The following is a 25,680-nucleotide window of genomic DNA, read 5'->3' on the forward strand; positions in this document are numbered from 1 at the left end:
TTAGTCTTTGTATGATAATGTTATAAGGGCAATAACTTATAAGTCATGAGTTATACTTCTGTGTACATATTTTCCCAAAAGACTGTTCCCAAACTAGTCTTCTTTCTTGATGACAGAAAGTTGGAAAAGAATGGTTTGCTCCTTGGAGTAAGATGAACTACATATGAAAATATCTGCTTCAATAACTGTATGAGAACTGAGTGTCATTTTCATAGGTATTACTCATATGCAAATAGATGTTGATAAAATTCTAGAAGGTGGTTTGGTATTTAAAGAAGCTGGATATTCTCCCAGAAGGGATTTTGATTAAGTATTCACTTAAATTTCCTTTAAAAAGGAGTGCCAAGGAGAAATTCGGACAGTCTGCAGCAGAATCACCATACATTCAAAATTAGTCAAGTCTGAATAAATGAAGTTTTGATGTACTAGAAAAATTGCCAAATCTTATACTTTTGAATGATTGCATCTGTGATCATGTAACAGTAAATAGACCTGCCTTTGGCACCTTTTACTTGGCTTTATTATACTAAATACAACTTTCTATTTGCTTGTTTGTTGGTCGCTCCTCATAGGGACTTCATTCATTCAACAAATACTGGCTGCCCTACTGCATGCCAGGTGCTGTGGATACAGCACAGAACCAATCAAAGATATATATGTTTTCAGGAAGATTAGACTTTATTTAGTGTCGGAGACAGAGATAAGAACTAGACGAATAAGGAGAATATGTCATATGTTAGGATTTCTCTAAATATTCTCGTCTGCATCGCTGGCATCCAGAACAAGGCTTAGATATAGTAAGCACTCAGAACCTATTCACTGATGTGTTGATTTGCTTCTATGAACACTCCAAGGAACAGAAGCATAATCCTTGAATGTACCATTGCTTTTAATCATAAACAGCCACTGGAGTCCTGGCTCTGGCCAACAGGGCAGGGAATGATAGAATAAAACTTCCAGAATAGAACTTTAGGAAACACGGTTTCTGTTATCTATGAGTAAAGTATCCCGGCAGGTTCATTAATTTTGGCGACCTTACAGTTGATAAAATTGTTTTATGTGGCTTAAAGGAGTGTGGAGATTTTATTGTATTGCCTACTTATTTTGCTCTTTGCGACCCAACAATGAACATAGATTCTCCTTCCTATATACTTCATTCACCTCACTATTTCTCTCTTAGTGTTGAGTGCCTTGGAGGTATCAGGTGAATTAATTAGTTTTTCCACAGAATATTCAAATACTTGGTCCTGTTCACTTCTCCGTTAGAATTCTAGTCATTAACAAAGATGAGCAACTGTAATGTGCCAAGGTCCAAAGGAAGATAGTTTAGAAAACAATACATATTCCCTTAGTTCCATGTGTCAGGTAATTCGTAGAGACTCGATGAAAGGCTGCGTGTATAATGAGAATCTGAACATAGCTACCCGGAAGGCAAGTTCAGGTGGGCTTGTCGGAGGAAACTGCCTGCTCTCAACACTTGTGAAGTGACTGTCGCCAGAGTCCAGGGAAAATGACTTCAGACTGCTTTTGTGGGTCTGGCTTGCAGACATTCTCATTCTGACCCCAGCTCCTGTTGGTCTCCGGCTGGTCTTACTAAGGATTCAGTTTTCTAGGCAATTCTGTGGTCCCTTCAGTGCTGCCTCACTCACATGTACATAGATGTACATAAATAATCCACATTAGTCCGGATTCTTTAGTAAAATAGTATCTTTCCACAAATTTTTAGGGGAAAAACCATACGCACACAACAATGCATGATCTATCTAAAAAACTAGAGACAACTATTAGAGACAAACTAAAGGAGAAAATAGAAATCCTCTGTAGTTCTACTGCTTAGAATTAACCAATGAAAACATTGATATACACCGCAGGTCTTTTTTATGCACAAAATCACTTATTCTTTTTTTAATTTGGATCCCACAATCACAGTTTGCTAACTTGCTTTTCAAAAGTTAACACTGAATTACAGGCATTAGTGTTTGTATATTTTCACGTTATTATGTGAAAATATCATAATTTATCTTTTGTTGGATACTTAGGTAGTCCTGAATTATCAAAAATATACTATTATCAATAATATACTAATGATGTTTCTTTTACAGAAAAAGTCTCCACAGATCTTTATTGGTGGCTAAATGATTAGTGTTTTTTTCAAGCCAATCTATGGAGCAACCTGTTTTGAAGGCTGGGGTTGGGGGTTAAACGTGGGAGAGAGAGCGATTCTGAGTGCCTGGGTGCTGCCCTGGTGTTATGGAGAGAAGCCTGGGGCCTGGGCTCCCTCAGAAGAGAACTCAATGTCTTTTCACAGCTGGTGACCACACTACTGTTTGCAGGGGATAGAGCAGAATCAGAGAAGTGTGTGCCATGTAAATTGGGCATTTTTAATTTACACATCTCTAAAGCAGGGCCAGCTGCTCCATGCAATTATACTGAGCATGTTTATTCCCATCTATATAGAGCAGTGTCTTGGCTGGACTGTGAGATCTCCAGGAATACACCTAGTCATTAATAGGAAATGCATACATTTAATACCCATGAAGCAAGAGAAATATTCATCCTTGAACAGCAATACACATTTTAGCAAACAGATTATAAATTCCACAAGGCAGGCACAGTGTCTGCTTTGTTCACCATTATATTCTCAGTGCCTAGCACATTTGCTTGGCACACAGCAGATAACTGGCAAATATTTGGTGAGTAAAGAAAAATAAAGTGGAAATATCACAATGCAACTGCCAATCAGGTTTTGGCCCTGCTTTCCCATATAGGTGTATTTCCTCAAACCTGTATCTGACACAGGTACTATTGTGCAGGGACTGCTATTTTTATTTTTATATTATTTAGCTACAGTATATTTAAGGCTTCAGTCTGATACATTATTTCCCCAGGAAATGAACCCTGAGGGAAACATTTCCCAAGGGATTTGCATGAACTACAAGATCCTGTTCATTTTAAGTGTCAAGAGACCACCCTGGAAACCTTCACTAGTGGCTGCTGTTGTATTAAAACTTTTAGAAACATTTAAAGACACTAGACTCTTGTGATGGATGGTCAAGTGTTTCTCTGATGATCAGTTGTGCGTGTGTGTGATGATAACCTTGCTGAATAAAAAATAACCAAACACTTACTGAGTACATCCTAAATGCCAGCTTTTTACTGGGTTTTAGAAATAAAAAGAAAACCGAGAGAAGCTCATATACAGATAGATACACAGATAAATGCATAATTATTATGTAGTGTTGTAAGAGATGTAACTGGGTATGAGTAGGGTGCTGTGGGGACACAGAAGAGGGAACAACTGCTAATTCATCTCTGCGAAGGTGGGGAAGGTTTCATGGAGCCCGTATTTACATGGAGATTGAAGTATGGATAGGAGTTTGTCAGGCAGAGAAAGGGGTGATGGGAGTTCCAACCAAAGGGAGTTACAAAGCTCAGAGGGGAACGGTGCATCTGGGACAGGTGAGGTCTTCACAGCAGTTGGATCATAGGGTATTTGCTGGGAAGATGAGATTAGATTGGTAGATTTCACATGCATCAAGGAGGCAGCGGAGGAGTTTGTGGTTTGTTGTGTAGACAATGAAGGTTTTGATAAGGAACATTTATCTTTCAACCAACCATTGGTATCATCAAGGCATAGTAAGATATTTTTTGTGATAACGGTGTTGATTTTCCTTTTATTGGGTTTTAGGCTTTGTTACATCCTCTCTTAATCTTGGAATCCTAGTGGTGCAGTGGTCCAAGAGGCTTTGCTTAATTTTTCAGTTTTACCTTTTGTTCATTTATTTCGTATTTGCTTTTATATCTAAGAGGTTTTCAAAGCCCCATTATTTGTTCTGCAGCTGTTTGTTTGGAGGTCAAAGCTGGGTGCAGTGGTGTGCCTACTTCTAACATGTAGCTGAGGCCATTTATGGAATTGATTACACAAAATGATCTCTTCAAAATCATGGGTGGCCAGGAAATGGATACATGAAATCAAAATATACATTGCTATTGTTAAGTCACAATGACAATGTAGAGGGGAACTATTTCCTCAAAGCCCTTAGAAAATTCCATTGCATACTTTTTATAATGTTTTACCCAAGTTAAGGCTAGGGTGAAAGATGCAGGAAAGGGAATATGAAATTGAAGACATTGGTATCATTGTGGGTACCAAATAGAAAATTCTAAAAGTGACATTCCAGAACAATGTCACATACCATGTGCAAATTAATATCAGATGCTCTAAATTAATTTTAAAAAACTATTTGTTAGCTTATCTATAATTTATTTACTTACACATACTTAGTTTTTCATTGAAATATAAAAATGTGCATTGGCTTTGAATTTACTATTCCCACATGTATGAGAAAGTCAGTTACTGAGATCAGTGTTTGTTCTCCCTTGGGTCATTCTATTTGTGCAGTTTAATTAGCATAGAAGTTATCATTTTTGTAATTCTGATATTAATTCAAATTCAAAGGATTTAAGTGTTTGCATCAGTTTTCCTACTCCCCTTTATTTCTTTTTGTCAGTATTTTGCAAATTAGTTAAATTAAAAACCCATAGGACTGAAAAATGTTCTGTATCAACTGATTTCCCTGGTTTTTAAAATTTATTTTTATTTTTATTTTATTTTGTTTTCTAGGTGACAATGGCCAACATTGGAATAAATGGAAATAATTCCCTGGAAACTTGCGAAACAATACTTTTTGCTCTCCGAATGGCAACATGGAATCAAATCTTAGATCCTTGGGTATATATTCTTCTTCGGAAGGCTGTCCTTAAGAATCTCTACAAGCTTGCCAGACGCTGTTGTGGAGTACATGTCATCAGCTTACATATTTGGGAGCTTAGCTCCATTAAAAATTCCTTAAAGGTTGCTGCTATTTCGGAGTCGCCAGTTGCAGAGAAAACAAATCAGCAAGCACCTAGTTAAATAGGACAGTAAGTCAGTGTAGGGCTAGAACAAAATTAAGAAATGTTTGACAATATTTCAGTTAATTAGATACATACAGCCTAACTGGAAATTTCAGACCTCAGCATGTGGTTTGAGGGTACTTTGGTCAGATTCAGCATTTGAAATTTGTTAAATTAACAGTATAATTGTACGTTTTCACTTGCTCTTGTCAACTGGAGGTAGATGCAATGAAATAATGTCATGGGAGTCAAATTGAAAGCATTTTTGAGCTTATCTGTGTTATTTGTGCTTTGAGTAAATCTGTTGAGGCCAAATGTATTTACGTGGCCTATTTGCCAGAGAACATTTAATGGTGCCTGCACAGTGAAATGGCTATTTGGGGGTCACTGCTCTGTAGCTATTCCTTATAGACTAGGCTCAGTGAAATGGAGCCCCCTCATATTTTGATCTGGTCTGTTTTTACCCCTCATTATGTAGCCTCTGTCAATACATGAATGCACGGTCATGACATCTGTGATTCACTGTGACTTATAACAATCTCCACATATGCCAGGTCTGGCTGACAGGTTGCCTGATCTTGCAAGCCTGTTTAGCATGGACCCAGCTTACCTTATATGACAAATACGACCGCTTGCATTTATTATTATGAAGGTCAATTGTGTTTTGAGGATTTTTTTTTAAGTCATAGATTTGCAGTTTTCAAATAATTCCATTTTCTTCTGAGAATTTGAGTGCACTGATACATAATAAATAACTTTTAGAGAAACAAAGGCTCTATCTCAGCACTTATACAGGCAACTTGAGTTATAGCAGTTTCTAAGCAGCTCTACCATAGATAATGCAAACAGACCCTAAACCCTGTGGTAGGTGCAAAGAGCATTGACTAAAGGTGTTTTACCTTGAGCTGTCATTTGTGTCAGAGAACAAAAGAAACTGAATCAACATATAATATTCAAAGATTATCAGAAGCTAGTGTGTTTCTGTTTTACACGCATACATACACATATGCAAGCATATCAGAAAATTCCGTTGACAGTATGTTTGTTAAATCTATAAAACTGCATCTCCCAAAGCCTGTGCTACCTGAATCAAGGGAGGAAGATTGGTGATTAGCCAAGCATTTGGGGATCATTATAACAGGAAATCAAGGATTAATAATCTCTCCCCCAAATTTCTCAATAATAATTCAGACATTTTCTTTGTATAATTCAATCTAAAGAATTTTTAGTATTCATTCAAAATATCCTACGTCCATCACAGAATAGGGTAAATAGCTCTGCTTTATAATAGGGAAATGCATTTCTGTATGAGACTTTTTTGCTTTTATTAACTTGAATCCATTTAAAAATTAATCTGCCCTGTTAGATTGATTTCACATTCTCTAGGAAATGTGCAATTCAACTAGATTTAAATTATCATACTCATAAACTTCTGCTTTTGATTGGCAATTTACATTGGAAGTTGTTATTAACTTTTGTGAATTTTGGTAAATTCTTACAGTAAATTAAAAGAAATTAATCAAATAGCCTCATTGAAGATTTAAAAGCAATCTTTTTTTTTTCAGTGAGTTTAAAGAAGAGAAACACACACTGGCACATGATATTCTTAATTTAAGGCCAGTAAATGATTAATCACACAAGTTTAGGTTATTTTTTGTATATAGAGTACATAGTAGATGCTTGATAAATACTTGCCAGATTGAATTATAGGCAAGAGTTTCTTGCCACAAAATCGAATGGAATTGCAAAGTTTTTGTGGATTTTTAATTTAAACTGACATTTATATGTTACTGTGGTGTATATATATGTGTGTATGTATGTATATATGCATGTACGTGTGTGTATGTCTCCAATGTATATGCTTAAAATAAAAGTCATTGCAATTTATGATTGTGGTTACATTGCATAAATTTTCACATGTGTCTCAAGAGCACTTAAAGCTTAGAAAAACTTTCAGATGGTTCGTTTACTTTCAGAGGAGATATTTATTTTGTACAGCTGCTTAGTAGTGTTGGTGTCCTGTAAACTAAGGAACAAGGAACCAAATCTCTATACTCCCTCATCGTGGGGGATAGGATGCTGCAGTGAACATGCCCATGCATTTTGACTGGGGAGAGGCATGGAGAAGAAACTCATCCAAGAGCCCCAGGCCTATTCTCTTTGAGACTTCTAAATGAATGGCAGAATTCTTGCTCTATTGCCATGATGTCACCCTGGCCTTGAGGAGATCTTGTGGCATGACCATGTGTGAGAATGCGTGAGCATGCAAAGTTTTGGGGAGTGAGAGGAAAGGTACTCTGTGCATATCCTAGAAAGGTTATCTATATTATCTGTGCATAGGTTTGGGACAACCAAATTAGTCTTAAAATGATGTTAAACCAAAGAAGTAGTCAACAAAAATTGAAAAAAATTAGTACAAAAATATGTATTTGCATTGTTTTAGGCTTTTCTTCCAAGGAAAACAAAATTAAAGAAAGTGAACACAAAAATGTGCATATCTGACTTTAGAATTTTATTTCTGTTATTATGTGTGTTGCATGTAGTTTGGTAATTTACTGTATAATGAATAATAGAATGGAGCATCAACTTTCATATTAATGTTCAACATAGAAATATATTTGTTCAGATATCTGGAAATAAATAGTACAAATAGTTTCAATGAGTTTACCAATGTGACTGTGTTAAGTCCTATTGTAAAACTCATAATTAACCTTCAGAGTAATTGAATTTTCCTTCAAACTGGGTCAAGTAGTGTCCAAGGAACTTCACATACTATTTGAGCATGGAATTTCTGGGGAATTATATTATACTGGGCAAATGACTTAAAAATTTTCAGGCTTTTTCCAAGTATTAGTGAATTTTTAAAAAAATGAGATAAAATACTGCACACATGGGTTTTTATCATTATGAATACAAAGACAGGTAATTTTGACTTGTAATTAATTAGTTGTGGGTACATCCAAAAACATCACACCTTTTACTAATGGGTTTAACTAGGTGATAGAAATATGCCGTTTTAAAGTTTTTTTCTAGAAAAGTTGCTTCTAATTATCTGTTTATCTAAAGTGGAAAATACCTAAAAGTTAATATAGGCACATATAGATGTATCTGTATCATGTGACAGATCATCTTGTTTATTCATTTTCATACTTAAAAAGAAAAACCTGCATTAGTTTTGTGCCTAATCTGAGTTTAGAACCCAGAAAAGAGCACTTTTAAATAGAGAGTGAAATATTTGTGAAAACTGTTGTAAGCTTCACCTGTATACCATCATAGTTACAAATTAACTGTTTAGGGTCAGAATATGAAGGTTGGGAATGCACATTTTATTACTTCTTCATCTAGGTGTCAAAGATTTTACCTCCTGGTAAATAAGGTTGGACTTCAACTTGTTACGCATTTTAATAGTTGATGAATGTGTTTTTCTTTGTTATGTCAATAAATGTATTTTGTGCTCTTCATAGTTGTTGGATTGTATAAGATATTCAGTGGTGATATGTATATTTTGTTGCTTGTGTTGGTATGCAACTCATGTAATTTTAGTGCTTTGACTGGCTTAAAATGTCAAACAAATGAATTTATAATAAACTTGGATTAATGTTTGTCAAGAGTGGTTATTTTTAGGTAGCTCGTATAAACTTGGAACTTTTGAATCTAAATTCCTATTTTTATCTGCTATTAGATGGGAAAAATATCAACTTGCTTTCCATGATTACCTTTTGCTATTCCTCCCCTGCCTACTCTTTTGTGACATCTGCTATCTTTCTTTAACCTGTGTCTTGCCTTACCTAGGCAGGTCATAATTCAGATAGGCATATGACCCATTTCCTAAACCTGGTGTCCTAGGTGTATCAGTCAGAACAGCCTAGATAAGTCTGCGATAACAAACAACCCCCAAATCTCAGTGCTGTAAGCTCCACAAAGGTTTGTACCTCACCTGTGTCTCCTGTCGACTCTGAAGGTGAACTCTGCTCTTTGTAATCACTCAGAGAACTCAGGTGACAAAGCAGCCACCATCATATGTTGCTGTTCCTGTGCTGGAGGGGAAAACACAGAGCATGGTGAATCATACACAGGCTCTCAGAGCTTTCACCTGGAGGGAATAAATAGTTGCTCGCACTTCTCCAGCTAACACCAACAATATGGCCCTACTAACTTCAAGGGGGGCAGGTGAGTGCAATGCTATGATACCCCAGGAGGGCAACTGAAAGTTGGTAAATAGCACTAATGATTTCCCCAGCAGGTAAACAAACCTTTTTCAATTCTTGCTTTCCTAATAGCACTTAAACAGGAACCATTTTTTTTTTTTTTTTTAGTTATTTATTTTTTTTATTTAGGAACGTGACATGAACACATTTAGGACTCATTCTTCATAATTACTATAGAAACATGCTCTTGTAATCTATAAAAGTAAGACAGAATGAATGCCACATTCACTGTTTATAATTAATAGAATTTTAGATGATTAAGAACACTATAGAATAAAAAGGGGGAATCTTGGTTCTTAAAATTTCAGGAGACTGAAGTATTTCTGTACAATGCTAAACAGCAGTATTGTCTGCAATAGTCGCTTTTCTAACAAATGTAAATGACTAAAATGAATTTTTTTGCCTTTTACTTTTAATTTCCTTATGATAGCTTATGTTTACCTTGATATACTCTATGTCAATGAATGACAGTTTGATAGCAAACTGTCAGAAAACCTGAAATAGTGTAATAGCACTGGAACAACATTAAACTGTACATTTCTTTTTCTCCAGACAGAATTGGCTCTTCATTTTGAGCCCACACATGACAGTACATGAAGTAAGTCAGAAACCTGACTAAAATTAAATCTTAGCAATCTTGAGATTTAAGTTCATTTATACTAATATTTTGTTTCTAAGCTTCTATAGGAAGTTATTGCACAGAATTTCTGTCAGAGCTGTCTTTCTGCCCTGTATAAATATCAACTGAAAACAATATGATATGTGATTATGAGAAAGTAGTTTGAAGGCTTTTATGCTATCAATCTCATATTTGATAAAATATATTTTCAGCTAACAATCTAGATAGTTTATGAAAGAATAGTGAAAATTTCATTTTATATTTATTTTACAGTAAAGTGGAGGCAGAATTATTGGAATCTAAAGGAACTATATGTTGATTTTAAATGCACTTAAAATTTTCACTTTAAAAAGGATATGAATTCAGTCTTAGAGTTTAATATTTAATTTTATTTGAATTAGTTTTAATATCTGATTTGTAAAATACTAAATTAACAATGTGCATTTTGGTGTACTAGTGCTAATTTCCCATGTTAAATGAAGCAATTCTACATACTAGTATATACTTATATAATTTTAGTTTTAAAGATTGAATTTGTACTAGACATAATGTTGTTTTGCAACTTTTTATTGTAGTCAATCCATGTCAGTATATAAGAATATTCTTTTTAACAGCTAGATAGTATTACCTAATATAAGTGTACCATAATTTAAATAACAATTTTCTTATTGATGTAGTCATTTTGTTTCCAGTTATTTTCCTCTTTCAAAGAATTCTGTTTCAATATGTATGTTCTTATATTTCTATCTTTGTGTTTTGTGGAATCACTAGATTAAGGCATGTTCATTTTCAATGCTGATATGTACTGCTGTTCAATGTGTACTCAGATTCTCTTCTATGAGAAAATGGCTGATTCCTGATATCACCTACTGTGTATTTTAGCAGTCTTTTTATTTTCACCAAGCTGATTGGCAAAAATAAATCATATTTAAACTACACTTTATATTATTTGTATTTCCCATTGCTAATGAAGTTGAGCATCTTTTCATACATTTGTTAGTCACTTGTACTTCTTCTATCTTATTTCTGACTTTTGTCTATTTTAATATGTTTATTTTTTTCTTACTGACTTGCAGGAGGACTGTGTATATTAAGGATATTAATTTTTTATATGTTACAAATATTTTTCTTCCAGACTGTCATTTTATTTTGTATAGAGGATGTCTTTCACCACATCAGAGTTTTATATTTTGCACAGACAGACTAATCTTTTATGGATTCCATGATTTGTTTCTTGTTTAGAAAGATTTTTCTCTCCTCAGATTATAAATACATCCCCCTTGTCATTTTCTACAATTAGAGGGTTTTTTTATTCTTAGATTTTCTAGTTTTCCTGGAATTTACTTCCTGTATATGAGGTCACTATTTAACTTTTTCTCTCCAAATTTATAGCCAATAGATACCCCTCCCCACCCCTCACCCAATATTTTTTTCATTACATTCTTGAAATCTTATCCTGGGTAGGTTTCCATTAGTCTTTTTGACATACTGAACTTAGCTTGCCTGGCCTCTATTGTTAACTCAGACTGAGAAATGCTAGACTAGGCCATCAAATAATAAAAATAATACTATACTTAATATTCAACAATGACACTAAAAGCAATCACCAGTTTTTCTAGCAAAGAACATAATTTTATGTGATGCCATTTTCCCTTTTTGTCAGATGTCTGCTGTGCCTAACAGTATAAAGTTTCCAGATGGTTAAGTGGGTTAATTAGAAGTTGTATTAGTTTGCTAGGACTGCTGTAACAAAGTACCACAGGCTGGATGGTTTAGAACAACGGAAATTTATTTCCTGACAAATCTGGAGGTTAGCAGTCTGAGGTCAAGGTGTGGGCAGGGTGATGTCCTCTGGGGCCTCTCTCCTTGTCTAGTAGATGTCTAGCCATCTTCTTCCTTTGTCTTTCTCTGGTCTTTCCTCTGTGTGTGTCTATTTTTCAATCTTATCTTCTCATCAGGACACCAGTCATACTGGATTAGGACCCACTCTAGTGACCTTACTAAATGATCTCTGTAAAGACCATACCACCAAAAACAGTCACGTTCTGAGGAACTGGGGGTTGGAACTTCAACATACGAATTATGGACAGACACAATTCAGTCTCTAACAAGAGTATATTAGTCAGTGATGTTGAGACAAAGCTACAGTAACTGGTCCATTTGGATTGAGCCTGTTAACTTGAGTTTATTGGCCCACCAGCTTATCCAGTTGCATGTTATAACACCTTATGATGTTGCATGCATGTTCTCAAACATTAGCATGCATCCCTTTTACATGGAGAATTTTCTAAATCAAATCGCTAGGCTCCACTCCAGTGACTGGTTCAGTTGGTATGGGGTGGGGCCAGAGAAGTTATATTTCTAACAAGATCCCAGGCAAAGCCAGTCTGAGGAACATGTTTTGAGACCCACTGGCCAAATCAACTAGGCTTACCAGCCATATGACATGGTATGAAACATACAAAGAACCATGACGTTTTTTGACAATGCAGAGTTGTACCACTATTTTTTAGTACTGGCAATTTTATTCCTTCCCTAATTCTTTTTTTAACCCCAACTCCAGATAAATTGGATCTGAAAAATGTAAAAGCTGCACATAAAGGGGCTAGAAGAACATGAGATGACACAGATTGACAATAAAATTTGTATACAAAAAAGCCAAAGCAGATGTAAGTGAACCATGGGTTAGCTGGTCTCAAATCTCTTGCTGGTTTCAAAAGGGTTTTTGTTATCATATAGACAGGAAAAATTCCCATATTAGTCTTTGGGAATATTGCTTACATTTTATTATTCTAACTAAAACTTTTTTTTTTTAAAGAAAAAGTTCAAGGCCATTTGGATTAATTTTACATTTTCTTCCTTACACTTACAATGTTTATCATCTTCTTTGATCCTTGTATTTTCCCCTATTGTTTGAGTCAAGTTGTTCTTAACATAATTTCCTACTCTAGTAAAATGAATCTTTCATCAGTTCTTGGCTTTTCAGGGAGATAATGGGTATTTATTTTCCAAATAAAATATAACACTAATCCTTTTCTTTTGGGAGAAGTAAATTAATTATAAGGGGATTTTATTCAAACAATTTAGAAAGATATACATTGTAACCAAAATGTCTGGGAAAAAAAATCTGTAATCGGGAAGTGGACAGGTGGAAGGGGGGAGGAGTGGAGGGGTATGTACTTACACGGTGGGTGTGGTGCGCACCACCTGGAGGCTGCACACGCTAGAAGCTCTGGCATAGCGGGGTGGGGTAGGGGGGCAGAGGCAATATATGCAACCCTAACAATATTTGTACCCCCATAATATGAAGTAATAAAAAAACAAGAAAAAAAAAACAATTTAGAATGACAGTTGAGAATAAATGGATCAAAACCAAATTGAAAAACCTGAATACAAAATCCCATTCTGAAAGCATTAAAAATACTGAGTCTTTTATACAAGTCCAAATAAATGGTATTTCCAAGGTAAGAGGAAAAAAAAAAAGAAGAAGAAGCAAAAGCTCAGGCTGTGCTTTTTCAAGGCATAGTTCTATCCAGAAAAGTTTCTCACTTTCCAAGGAAGAATATATTAGTATCATTGGTTACCATGAGATTTACAAAAGATATCAAATGTAAATATATAATAGATAAAATGTTTTAAGTAGTCACTTCTTTAAATGTGTCATTCTGAATCTCAGTGCCAAATATGCTAATTTATAAGACTTGAGTTATTAGAAGAGTTGAAAATGGCAATAGAAGACAGTGTTCTGAAGATTGTGACATTTGTCATGACTTTATGATTTTGGTTTTATAAGATTAGTGATTTCCTCACAGGGATACTCAAAAGAAAATATAAAATAGAGAGCTCAAAAATGTCCTGAGTATTAAAGAAGCTAAAATTAGAAGTACTACATAGCTATTTCCTTTCTAAATTGTGGTTAAGCAGATATTAACATTGTGCTTTAGTGATGCTTTTAGTGATACTTTAAGAAATAATGGCATTTCCCATGAAATAGAATTCTCCAGAAGCTCTAGTTCTAGTTCCTGAGGGTCTTACCCTTTTTCTGACTTGTGGCACATACCCTTATTAATCACTCTATTCAGAAACTCGTGATGATCAGAAAGAGTTTTCCAAGAGGAACCCCATGGGCCAAGGCCCTGAGGTGAGGAGGAGCTTGGATTTGTGAGGTGGGTGTGCTTTTGTGTTATAATGTAGTTCGACTATAGAATGATGGCATTTGTGACTTTTGTCTTCCATGTTCCCTAAACATGCTGTTAGCCCATACTGGTTGCCTGTTAAGATAGGTTTTTAGTCCTTTACTGACTTAACCTGCTTTATGGCTTATGTGCAACTAAATTATAAATATATTTGAAACCCACCAAAAGAATTTATGATGGACTGTGATTCAATTCAGAATCAAGACAGCAGTTCATTTTGAACTAGTGAAGCAACATCAACCACTTAGCCTACGGGCTGGCACTGCTATCATTCACTTGTACTTGGGTTTAGGAAATTTCCAGATTCCTGATTTGGGAAGGGGGATAAATATGAGGACAGAAGGGAGAGGATTTTAATGTCTGGAAGCCTCAGAAGAAAAATCTCTGCAGATTTCAAGAATGGAAGATGATCTATCAAGATATTACAACATTGTCATTGGAAATCATTTAAATCTCATGAGTATTACCAGTAATTCTTTGCAAGATTATGACTGCCTCCTGAAATTAACATCTCAATTATAATTTTGAGTAAATTTTGCAGTAGGTAAGAATGTCATTATCAAACTTTAAAATATTGACATCATCTGAGAAGCAGTCTGTGGTTGGAGTTCCACTTGCCTAATGATACATTTTTATTAATATTCATAGATATGAGCCATTCCTTGCTCTGACTTACATGAAATAATGCTTACATTGTGCTTTATTAAGAGGTGGTAGATGGTTGTTGAGTTCCAACATGTAAGCTTCTTAATTTGGCTCTTCATTACATTAGCCACTGTAGGTCAGGTATCATCATATTTTACTTGATGTATAGCTTTCTAGTTGGGTTTTTTCCCCCAACTAGTCTGTCCATAATGTGTCTATCACATTGTTCCCCAAAGGGTCATGACTTTGACCCTTCACATTGAGTTTGGAATTTTCTTCTGAAAAAATAATTATGTCCATTTTACTTACATGCTTTCAAATGTTTATTTTTCACTGCCTGCAGAATAAGGTCCAAACTACTTAGCATGATAGACAAAGTCTTTCATTATCCTATTTTTAGTGGATCCATTCTGGGAAGTCTAATCAGCCTGTAAACCATTCTTTCTTCTCTGAGATTTCTGAGTCTTCTATTATTATTAGGGGTGTTTAACCAACGGCTATGCTTGTATTCTGAGACTGACTGTATTGGACAATGTTTAGGCCTCTTCATCAGTTGTGAAAATCAGATTCTCTTGCCTGAAATTTTAGATTCATAAACTTACCAATTATTTTAATTTTATTTTTACTGTAGTATTATTATACTATTGTATTGTCATTTTAAGTAGACAAAAATATAGCTTAGAGAAACTATTTGCTTAAAAACACAGAGAGGATTAAAATCCTAGCCTCTTAAAATCCAGGGTACACTGCTGCCACGAAAAAATTCTAAAATATGGTGATATAATTTAAGAGCCTAGTTTATAGGGCTTGACACTGGAGCCATCAATAAGAATTCCATTTGTCTAATGTTATTTAAAAGTGACTAAAGTATTCTATGTTTAATATGCATACCCCAAATACTACTCATTAAGTTTTTTGTTTTTCCAGAAATATGCCTAACCACTTCTAATCTGCATTGCAAGCATATTTCATAAACAAATAACCAGGATGAGTGTACTTTTTTAAAAAATATTTATTTCCAGTTCATACTTTCCTTCCTAAGAAGTTTTTGAGCAACAAAGTCACTTGACATTATTAATGAAAATGTACTTCTATATCAACTGCAAGTGGGAAGCTGGGAAAAGGGGACATGTGTGTAAAGGGAAAATGGGTGGGGAATACAATTTTTCGGGTATACTCTATCCCAGGCATTGTACAAGATGCACCTTTCATAATACTCAAAAACCCCATGAGACAGGTATTATTAACAGTATTTTACAATGAAACTGAAGTAAAGACGAAGTGTCTTAGAGGTTTCTAAAGGGCTTTGTGCATTTATCACAGTACAACTTTACTGTTAATGGTGTAGAAAATTGTTAGCAAAACCCCTCTCCCAAAACCAAAAACCAAAACAACAACCCCCCCCCACCCAACACACACCAGAAAAGAACAAAACAAAACAAATACCAGGAGAATTGCACTGATAAAATATTGGTAGCGAAGACAAGAGAGATTCTAAGACAGTCAAGTCTCTCCAGTGACATCCAAATTTAATTTGTGTTATGGGAATGTTAAATGACTATACTCTGTGAATTATTGAACTGTGGCATACAAGTGTGATACAAAAAGTTTGCAAATCTAGTTTTTAAAACTATCTGCACCACTTTCTTTCACTGATGTAGATGGCTATCTAGAGAAAAATCACAGAATTGATTAGTTCAGCTTTTGGGGCAGGAAGCAGAAAATAACAGTTACAGCAATCACTTAGTCCTAGATATTTGGAGACCTTCTTGTGCACAGGGAAGGACTATGGTGCAATATTCATGTTCTGTCTTTAACTTTGGTATTTTGTGCCTTCAGAATTTCTGTATTCATAATATACTAGCTTCTTTGAAACTTTAATATAATGAAAGAATAGCTGTTAATTGATGCTGCTTAAGCAAAATTTTCCTTGGTCAAATACATTTGAGAAACTCATTCTAAACTATTTTTAGGGCATGTCAAAATCGACAATAGGATAAAAACCTGTTTAACTTTTTTTAATATCTTGAAAATATATTAGCTAGGGTAAGAACTTTTTGTTTGGCATACTTACTGAAATTCCTTAACACTATTTTGGGAAACAGACTTTGATGAGAACCAGAACATAGTTTCTTGCTGTTCTAGCTATAATTTGTGACCTTTTTCTGAGTACTGTTACCTTAGGCACTAATAAAATAAGGAAAGTTCTAGACCAGAAAGCCATAAAATAATAAAAATTCAAAGAATCATCAATGCTGCTATGCATTCTTGATCTTTGAGAGAATAACTCAAGATAGCTTACTGACTTCTGAAATATCAATCACAGTCATCAAAAAGAGGATAACCAGGAAGGACCAAATAAAATCATTTGGGGGACTAGATGAGGTAATGCTTACATTATTGCTTCATTTTCCAATGTTTACCTGATTGTTCCTTAAGAGAAATAATATTTCTTGTCTTCACATTCCAAAGAAATGCTTGATGTGGTTTTATCCTTGAATGTCTGAGACAGTTATTAACTAAGTGAGAAGGTGTTGTATGGAAACTAGCCAATAAGGAAAATTTTCCCATTCTCTGACACAGATTTAAGAAATTTCTTCTGTCCTGAAGAAAATTTTTATCCAATGCCAAATATATAATGTCCATGGTCCTCTCTTAGCCATCTCTGATACTTCCAATCGCTTTTTCAATAGCAAATTAAGTAAATCCAAGCATCAATTAGTTGGGAAAATATGAAGAGTTAGCCTGTAAAATCAGGAAATCAGGTTCCCAGGATTAGTCATAACTGAGGGCTACCCAATGGTAAGGCACAGTGTATTAAATATCTTTTACTAATTAAGCGGAAAATAAAGCAAAGAGAATGGAAAAAGTAATAGGGGTATAATGTGTTTCTCTCAGGCTAACTAGTTGTTTCTCTTATATGCCTATTTGATTTCTTTTTACATTCTTTTAGGCTATGCATCCCTAGAAATATCAAAAATTAAATTTCACAGACTGTCAGGTGTATGAAAATAGTCTAAGCTAGCCAAAAGAAAATCTCCATCACAATTGTAATATCATATCAAGCTATGGTGCTTTGATATTTGTCAATTACTTAGAGAAGTAGAATGACTGATTTCAGCCTATTGCACCAGTGGTCCCCAACCTTTTTGGCACCAGGGACCAGTTTCATGGAAGACAATTTTTCCATGGACTAGGGACAGGAGGGATGGTGAGCTATGGGGAGCAGCTGTAAATACAGATGAAGCTTCGCTCACTTGCCCGCCCTGCTGTTCACCCGCTGTGTGGCCCCGGTTCCTGACAGGCCATGCACAGATGGCACTGGTCAGCCCAGGAGTTGGGGACTGCAGTGTTACACAATTTGAGGTATTTGAAGGATCAAAATACTGCACTGTTTTCAAAAAATGGCTGCCCCTCTGTCTGACTTCTGTGAACTCTTCCCATGAGGTTGAAGCAGAAAGAGAAAGAAGGAATGAATACAATGGCATTATCACATTGGTGGCCAAACTCACCAGACAGAAAGTATTCAATTAGAACCGGGTCATTTTTCTAGTGACTCTTGAAGAGGAAGAAAAGTGTTCCCTACTCAATAGGAAATATCAGTTAGTGAGTACAGTATCAGTTAGTAAGTACAGTTCTTTGTGACTTACCTACAATAGCATTTCTCTTTGCAGTTGTGGTGCATCTGCCAAAAACTTTGCAGCTCACTACATACCGCCATTGCTTAGTACGAGAGAAACAGAACTTTTAGGGCATAGAAAATTAATTGTCTTACCACAGAAAATTTTAAAACACAACCTTCACCTAAATTTTAAACAACAGCTAAACTAGATTCACATCTGATTAACAGAGTAATCAGTAATGTTGCAGTTTGGTGTTAATCTTGTGAATTTGCAAGGAAGAACTTGTAGGGGCAAAGTGCCTTTGTGAAAACAGAAGATAGGGCTCCATGAAATGAAAGATTCTGAATCAAGATTTTAGTGTCTGCTGGAAATGCCATTTGGCATCATGTTGTGCCTAGAACTTTAATATTATCATGCATTTCACAAAGGATAAAACAAAGTTAATGTCTGGAAGATATCAGGGCACTAGGTATCCAAACAAAGATATTTACGCAGATTTAAAAGGAGATTAAATAATATCCAATAAATTAATAGGCTTTCTTTTTCTAGAAGGAAGTCATACTGACAAACTCCTTTACCAAAGGAATGATTTCACAGAAATAACGTATACCATATAAAACAATGTAATTGACTTTAAAAATGATATTCATAGTTTTAGGGGAAAAAACCCTTGACACTTGTCAAAGATGCTGGAAAAGCTAGTGAAATAAAGGGGGTTGATGGAATAGCAAGTGAAATAAAAACAAAGGATGAGAAAAAATCCAGGTTTGGGAGATTACTGAAATGAAAGTGCACTGCAGTGAGACTGACTTGTGTCCTGACCTTGAGTTCGCACCAGTGACCTTGGTTGCTCATTATGGTTTCTAGATTTCACCCTCTCAGTTTTCCTCTCCACCCCTTTTTAATTTAGAAGAAAAACAGAAATGCTTCCCTGTTTTTTTCTCTGTCGTTTCCCTCTTTTCCTCTGTCATCATTTTTCCTAAAATGCCTTTGTTCAATCTAAGTTCGATTTTCAGATAATATATATTTCTAGAAGAAAAAAAAGTGAATCGTGTGGCTAACTATGTTATTTCTTCTACTCTACAGCTTACAGCTTATTTATTCTGCAATGCTCCAAGAAGATCTGCTCTGTTCTTACGGCTTTTACCATTACTTTGTAAATCCATTGATTTCATTAAACGCTTTGACAAATAGAGGATTTTTTCCCCCCTGTATTCAGGAATTGGCTAAATAAAATCCATTATGGAGGATCTTTTGCTAAAGATTTTTAACCATTGGCCACTCATCTCTTGAACGCTTTAGTAGTGTATTCCTGGAATCAAAGTGGTTGATGTTTTGGAGATATTGACTATGCTTATGATGGTTTAAAGAAGTTTAAAAAATATCAGTCTCAGAAGGCCTACTCTTTATAGAGTAATCAAGTACATTAGTCACTAATAAAATGAACCCAATATTGTTGACGTGTACCTCTTCAATATTAATTAATTGTCACAGCACATTATCCAGCTCACTAGGTGAAGAGTATTATACTAGATACTTTAGAAATCGATGTGGAGACCTCAAAGTGTAAATGAAGGCATCAACGAGTTGACTCAGAAAAATCCATTGGAAATGTGTTTTTTATTTACAAGTCTGAAGTGCTGTGCACTGATACAATAAGTGGGAATTAAAGAATAATGTTTACTCCGTAGATTAGGCCAGGAATGCTGTTGCACTGGGGATAAACAAGCTGTTTTGATGAAAAGAAATGTTTATTAACTCAAGTTATGGCTTCAAATCCTGAGTCTGCAAAGCTAGAGCTGAAGCTGTTTCAGATGTGAATGGAAATCTGTCAAATTAAAGTACATGAAGGACCCCACAAATCAGTGAGATTAAGCACTTTGACACATCTGTTTCTGGGAGGACAGTGCAGCCTCTGGCAGGAGTGACCAGGACACTCCTACCAAGACAGAAGTGGACCTTAGAACAGGGTGGGAGAGTGAGCGCTGCATTCCCAAGCAGTGCTGGGGGTTATGCTAACCCAAGGGTTTCTGCCAAGTTTTGCAAAGCTTAACACTCCAATGAAAGGCAAGAATGAGGACAGTGTAAATCAAGGCCAGGATAGTTTCCCATTTCTTGAGATGCCTGCTCTTCTACATTGGAGCAGAAAAAGACCTGGCAAACAATGACAAAGGACTGATATTATGATGATGAGAACACCAGGGAGAGGCTTCTCAAGGGCCGGCTAGTTTCTAAAGTGAGAAAAACTTTCAATTGTTCTTGAAAAACTGCTATATCACCTATGAAGTACAGTATTTGAGGTTCAGTGTATACAACAATACAGGGTAATATGTCTACATAATAACTATGGAAGTGTGTCAAATATAATAAAGAATTACTTGGTTTGAAGTGTTGTGTCACCTCCAAAATTCATGTCCCCATTGTGGTAGTGTTAAGAGGTGAAACCTTCTGGAAAGTGATTAAGTCATGGCGGAACCCTCATGAATGGATTAGTGTCTTATAAAGGGCTAGGGGGAACTAGCTTAGGCCCTTTTTCCTCTCCCATCCCTTCTGCCATGCAAGAACTTGTAGACAGAACCTACCTATGAGGAACAAGCCTTCACAAGAAACTGAACCTACTGGTGCTTTGATTTTGGATTGCCCAGCTGCCAGAACTGTGAGAAAATAAACTTCTGTTGTTTATAAACTAACCAGACTCAGGCATTTTGTTATAGCAGCACAAACACACTAAATCAGATAAGAATATTATGGAGATCATAATCTCCATCACTATTTACATTTTTTTCCTCTTTTTTTCTTTTTCTGAATTTGTAGTTCAATTTCATGTTAACTGTGCAAATAATGTGACTCTACTGAAATAATATTAATAATTATTTCACAGTAGCTTTCATTTAAAGAGTGGCTTATTCTTAACTATGACTTTGTTTTAGATATGTTATTTCATTCAATATTTACAACACCATGAGATAGGGATGTTGTCCTGTTTTACAAATGATGAATCAAATGATGAGAGATATTAATAACCTTGTAACCAGGATTTGTGCATACTTCAGCCTGACTCAACCTCACACACCATGTGCCTGTCCCTATAGCATCAGTGTACATATACTATATACACACATATAATACAGTGTCACTGTGTTTCTCTCTGAATTTCATGACTTCATGCCATTTATAAAGTAATACAATTGTATTCAAGCTGTTCTTGTTCATATATTCCAAACTGGTGAATAAAAATCTGCTACAGAGAAGAATTAATGACTGAGGGGCCTCACACAAAAGTAATGAGGCAGCCACTGTTTCCATCCATGATGATATATTTTAGAACTCACTCTTTATCGAAGACTAATTATTGGCTCTAGATAGATATTATTAATAAAAATATAAATACCTGATGTTTAATAAGGCCTAATTATGAACCAAGGACTTTGTATATGCCTTGTAATGCGTTGAATTTTATCTCCTCAAAATTCGTATGCTGCAACCCTAACGCTTAGGACCTCAGAATGTGACCTTATTTGGAGATACGGTCTTTGCAGATGCAATTAGTAAGTTAAGTTGAGATCATGCAGGAGTAGACTGAGCCTTTAGCTCCATATGACTGGTGTTCTGATGAGAAGAATGCCATGTGAGAAGAGACACGTATAGAAGGAAGTCGATGTGTGGACGCAAAAGACGGCCATCTGCAAGCCAAGGGCAGAGGCCTGGAACAGATCCTGCCCTCAAAGTCTGCAGAAGGAACCAACCCCACCCACCCCTTGATTTTGGATTTCTAACCTCCAGAACTGTGAGGCAAAATATTTCTGTGGTATAAGCCACACGGCTTGTGGTACTTTGTTATGGTAGCTCTTGCAAACTAATGCATATACTATCTCATTAAATATTCACAGCAAACCTAGGCGGCAGGTGTTCTTGTTATCTCTGTCTCACCAGTGAGGAGACTGAGAGCCAGAGAGGTCACGCACGCTAGTAGGGAGCAGACTGGGCTGTGATGTGGGGTTCCATTTTTATCACTGATGAGCTACCTTGCCTCCACTGGGAGCAGAGTCATCTCCTTCAGCACTAAAGAGACTTCAAAACACCCAAGAAATGTTTCTGGTGTGAAATAAAAAGATTGACTTTATGTTTTGCCTCCCAACAGATTTGAAAGGCATTAATGTATTTTCTTGGGGTACTTAGTAGAGGGTGACAGACATGGAGTTGGCTTTCCAGGCCCCCCAGTGTGACATCCCTGCCTGTCACAGTCACAGACACGGTTGAACACACACAGCACGCCCAAACTGGCGTTTGTAATATGGGGGGGTGGGGGTGGTGGTGTAAAAATCAGTCTGGGAAGCTTCTTTCCCAGTTTTGCTCTAAAGATCCCAAACTCACTGGGCTGCCTGGGGCAGCCACTGAGGGACCACTAATACCCCAGGGGCTTAGAATAGGTACCTGGGCCATGAACTGCAGCTCCTCTCAAGAGAGGGGTGTCCTGTATTTGTATGACATCCAAATCACACCAGTCCTTTCATTAATAACAACTAAAGGATGGATCACATGGGCTGTCAGTAAATTAGGCCATTATTTCCTTAGACTGTTGCTAACACTTCAATGTGATTTATTTTTCCCTTTTATTGCTTTGCTCACACCTTTGGTGTTGGAGACCTGCTTTAATCCAGAGTTTCAGCTTTTAATGTTCTAAAATAGCATGAGGTTAGTTGTAAAATAATCTCTTAAGGAATGCTTAGTTTTCATTATAGAAAATGATCTTCCAACAACTAAGGGTGAAAAAAAATGAAGTCACATACATTACATATGCTTGTCTACTTTGCACTTATTTATGTTTTGAGGCATTGTAGGAGGAAAATATACTTTTGCAAACAGAATGAGAAGTTTGGAATCAAAGTGAGTTTGAATTCAGCTACATTATTTGTATTATAACCTTGTTTATTTCTTTAACAATTTGAGCCTTAGTTTCTTCAACTAAAAAATACAGATAAAAATCCACCCATATTTTTAAGGGATTTTAAAGACTTCAGTGACATGAAAATTTCATTGTAGGCTGTTTAGCACATAGTGGGCTCTATTATTTTCATTTTCAATGGTATGAAAATTTCATTGTAGAGTGCTTAGCACATAGTAGGCCCTATTATTTTCATTTTTTTAGATAAAAGAATTTGACTTAAAAATATTAATTTAAAGATACATATTGCATATTCCTAGCAAGAGATGATGAAATGGCACCATGTACCCACTAAAACAACAAAAATTAAAAAGCAAATGAAGCCAAGTAGAGGCAATAACATAGATAAATGAATACTCATATTTCTAGTGGGTGAGAGAAATTAAAAATAATTTTGGAGAAGCTGGAAGAATATTTAATATACTCTGTAGGTACATATATAAAATACCCAAAAATTCTGTTCTTGTGCCAGTACCATGATCTTTTGTTTACTATAACCTTGTAGTATAGCTTGAAGTCTGGTAAATTAATGCCTCCAAATTTGTTCTTTTTGCTTAAGGTTGCTTTAGCTATGTGGGGTCTTCTCTGGTTTCATGTGAAGTATAGAATTATTTTTTCTCAATCTGCAAAATATGACATTGGTATTTTAATAGGGATTGCATTGAATCTGTAGTTCACTTCGGGTAGTATAGACATTTTAACAATGCTGATTCTGCCAATTCATTAGCATGGTATTGTTTTCCATTTGTTTATGTCCTCTGCTATTTCCTTCCTCAGTGTTTTGTAGTTCTCCTAGTAGAGGTTTTTCATCTCCTTAGTTAAATATATTCCTAGGTATTTTATTCTCTTTGTACCCACTGTGAAATGTATTGAGTCTCAGTTTGACTGTTGTTGGCATATATGAATGCTACTGATTTGTATACACTAATTTTGTAACTTGAGACTTTGCTGCATTTATCAATTCCAGTAGTATAATGGCAGAATCTTTGGGGTTTTCTAGATATAGTATCATATTGTCAGCAAACAGTGAGCGTTTGAGCTCTTCTGCACCCATTTGGATGCCCTTTGGATTTCCTTCTCTTGTCTGACTGCTCTGGCTAGGACTTTCAGCACTATGTTGAATAGAAGTGGTGATAGAGGGCAACCTTGCTTGTTTCCAGTTCTAATCAGGAATGCTTTTAATTTTTCCCCATTTGGTATGATGTTTGTTGTGGGTTTGTTGTATATGGCTTTTATTATTTTGAGGTAAGCCCTGTCTATGTCTACTTTGTTAAGTGTTTCATAAACGAGTGCTGAATTTTGTCAAATGCTTTTTCTGTGTCTATTGAGAGGATCATATGGTCTTTGTTTTTACTTCTATTTATGTGGTGAATACATTTATAGATTTGCATATGTTGAACCATTCCCAAATCTCTGAGATGAAGCCCACTTGGTCATGATGGATTATTTTTTCTGATGAGCAGCTGAATTTGATTTGTTAGGATTTTTATTGGAACTTTTGCATGTATACTCATAAGGGATATTGGCCTATGGTTTTCTTTTTTTGTTGCATCGTTTCCTGTCTTTGATATCAGAGTGATGTTAGTTTTGTAAAACATGTCGAGAAGAATTTCTTCCTTCTTGATGTTGTGGAATAATTTCTGCAGGCTAGGCACTAGCTCTTTGTAGGTGTTGTAGAATTCAGGTGTCAAAACATCTGGTCTGGGACTTTTTTTTTGGAAGGATTTTTATTATTGCTTCAATTTCAGTACTTGATATTGGTCTGTTCAGGAATTCTATTTCTTCCTGATTGAGCCTAGGGAGACTGAGTGTTTCTAAGAATTTGTCCATTTCCTTCACATTTTCAAGTTTATGTCATAGAGATTTTTATAGTATTCATAGATGCTATTTGTATCTGTGGTATCAGTTGTAATTTCCCCTTTTTTATTCCTGATTAAGCTTCTTTTTTTTTTTTTTTTTTTTTTTTTTTTTTTTTGAGACAGAGTCTCATTTTGTTGCCCAGGCTAGATTGAGTGCCATGGAGTCAGCCTAGCTCACAACCTCAAACTCCTGGGCTCAAGTGATTCTCCTGCCTCAGCCTCCTGAGTAGCTGGGACTACAGGCATGTGTCACCATGCCTGGCTAATTTTCTCTCTCTCTCTCTCTCTCTCTCTCTCTCTCTATATATATATATATATATATATATATATATATATAGTTGGCCAATTAATTTCTTTCTATTTATAATAGAGTTGGGGTCTCACTCTTGCTCAGGCTGGTTTCCAACTCCTGACCTCGAGCAATCCACCCACCTCGGCCTCCCAGAGTGCTAGGATTACAGGCATGAGACACTGCACCCGGCCTGATTAAGCTTCTTAGAGCACTTTCTTTTCTGATTTGTTTAATCTAGTGAGAAGTGTGTCAATTTTTATTATCTTTTCAAAGAACCAACTTTTTGTTTCATTAATATTCCGTATAGTTCTTTTGTTATTGACTTCATTTAGTTCTGCTCTGATCTTGGTTATTTTTTTTCTCCTGCTGGGTTTGGGGTTAGTTTGCTCATTCTTTT

General features: G+C 35.7%; 1 protein-coding gene across 2 annotated transcripts in view; it reads left to right on the forward strand.

Annotated features, from left to right (window-relative positions):
• PTGFR (prostaglandin F receptor) overlaps positions 1 to 8,497 on the forward strand; it is a 41,905-nt gene extending 33,408 nt beyond the window's left edge. For both annotated transcript variants that reach the window (XM_012787316.2, XM_075999569.1), the window contains exon 3: positions 4,625 to 8,497. In XM_012787316.2, coding sequence (XP_012642770.1) covers positions 4,625 to 4,915 — 291 coding nt within the window. In that variant the 3' untranslated portion in view covers positions 4,916 to 8,497. The remainder of the gene's footprint in view (positions 1 to 4,624) is intronic.
• The last annotated feature ends 17,183 nt before the right edge of the window (positions 8,498 to 25,680 follow it).

Source organism: Microcebus murinus, chromosome 2 (genome assembly GCF_040939455.1).
Source record: "Microcebus murinus isolate Inina chromosome 2, M.murinus_Inina_mat1.0, whole genome shotgun sequence".
NCBI lineage: Eukaryota > Metazoa > Chordata > Mammalia > Primates > Cheirogaleidae > Microcebus > Microcebus murinus.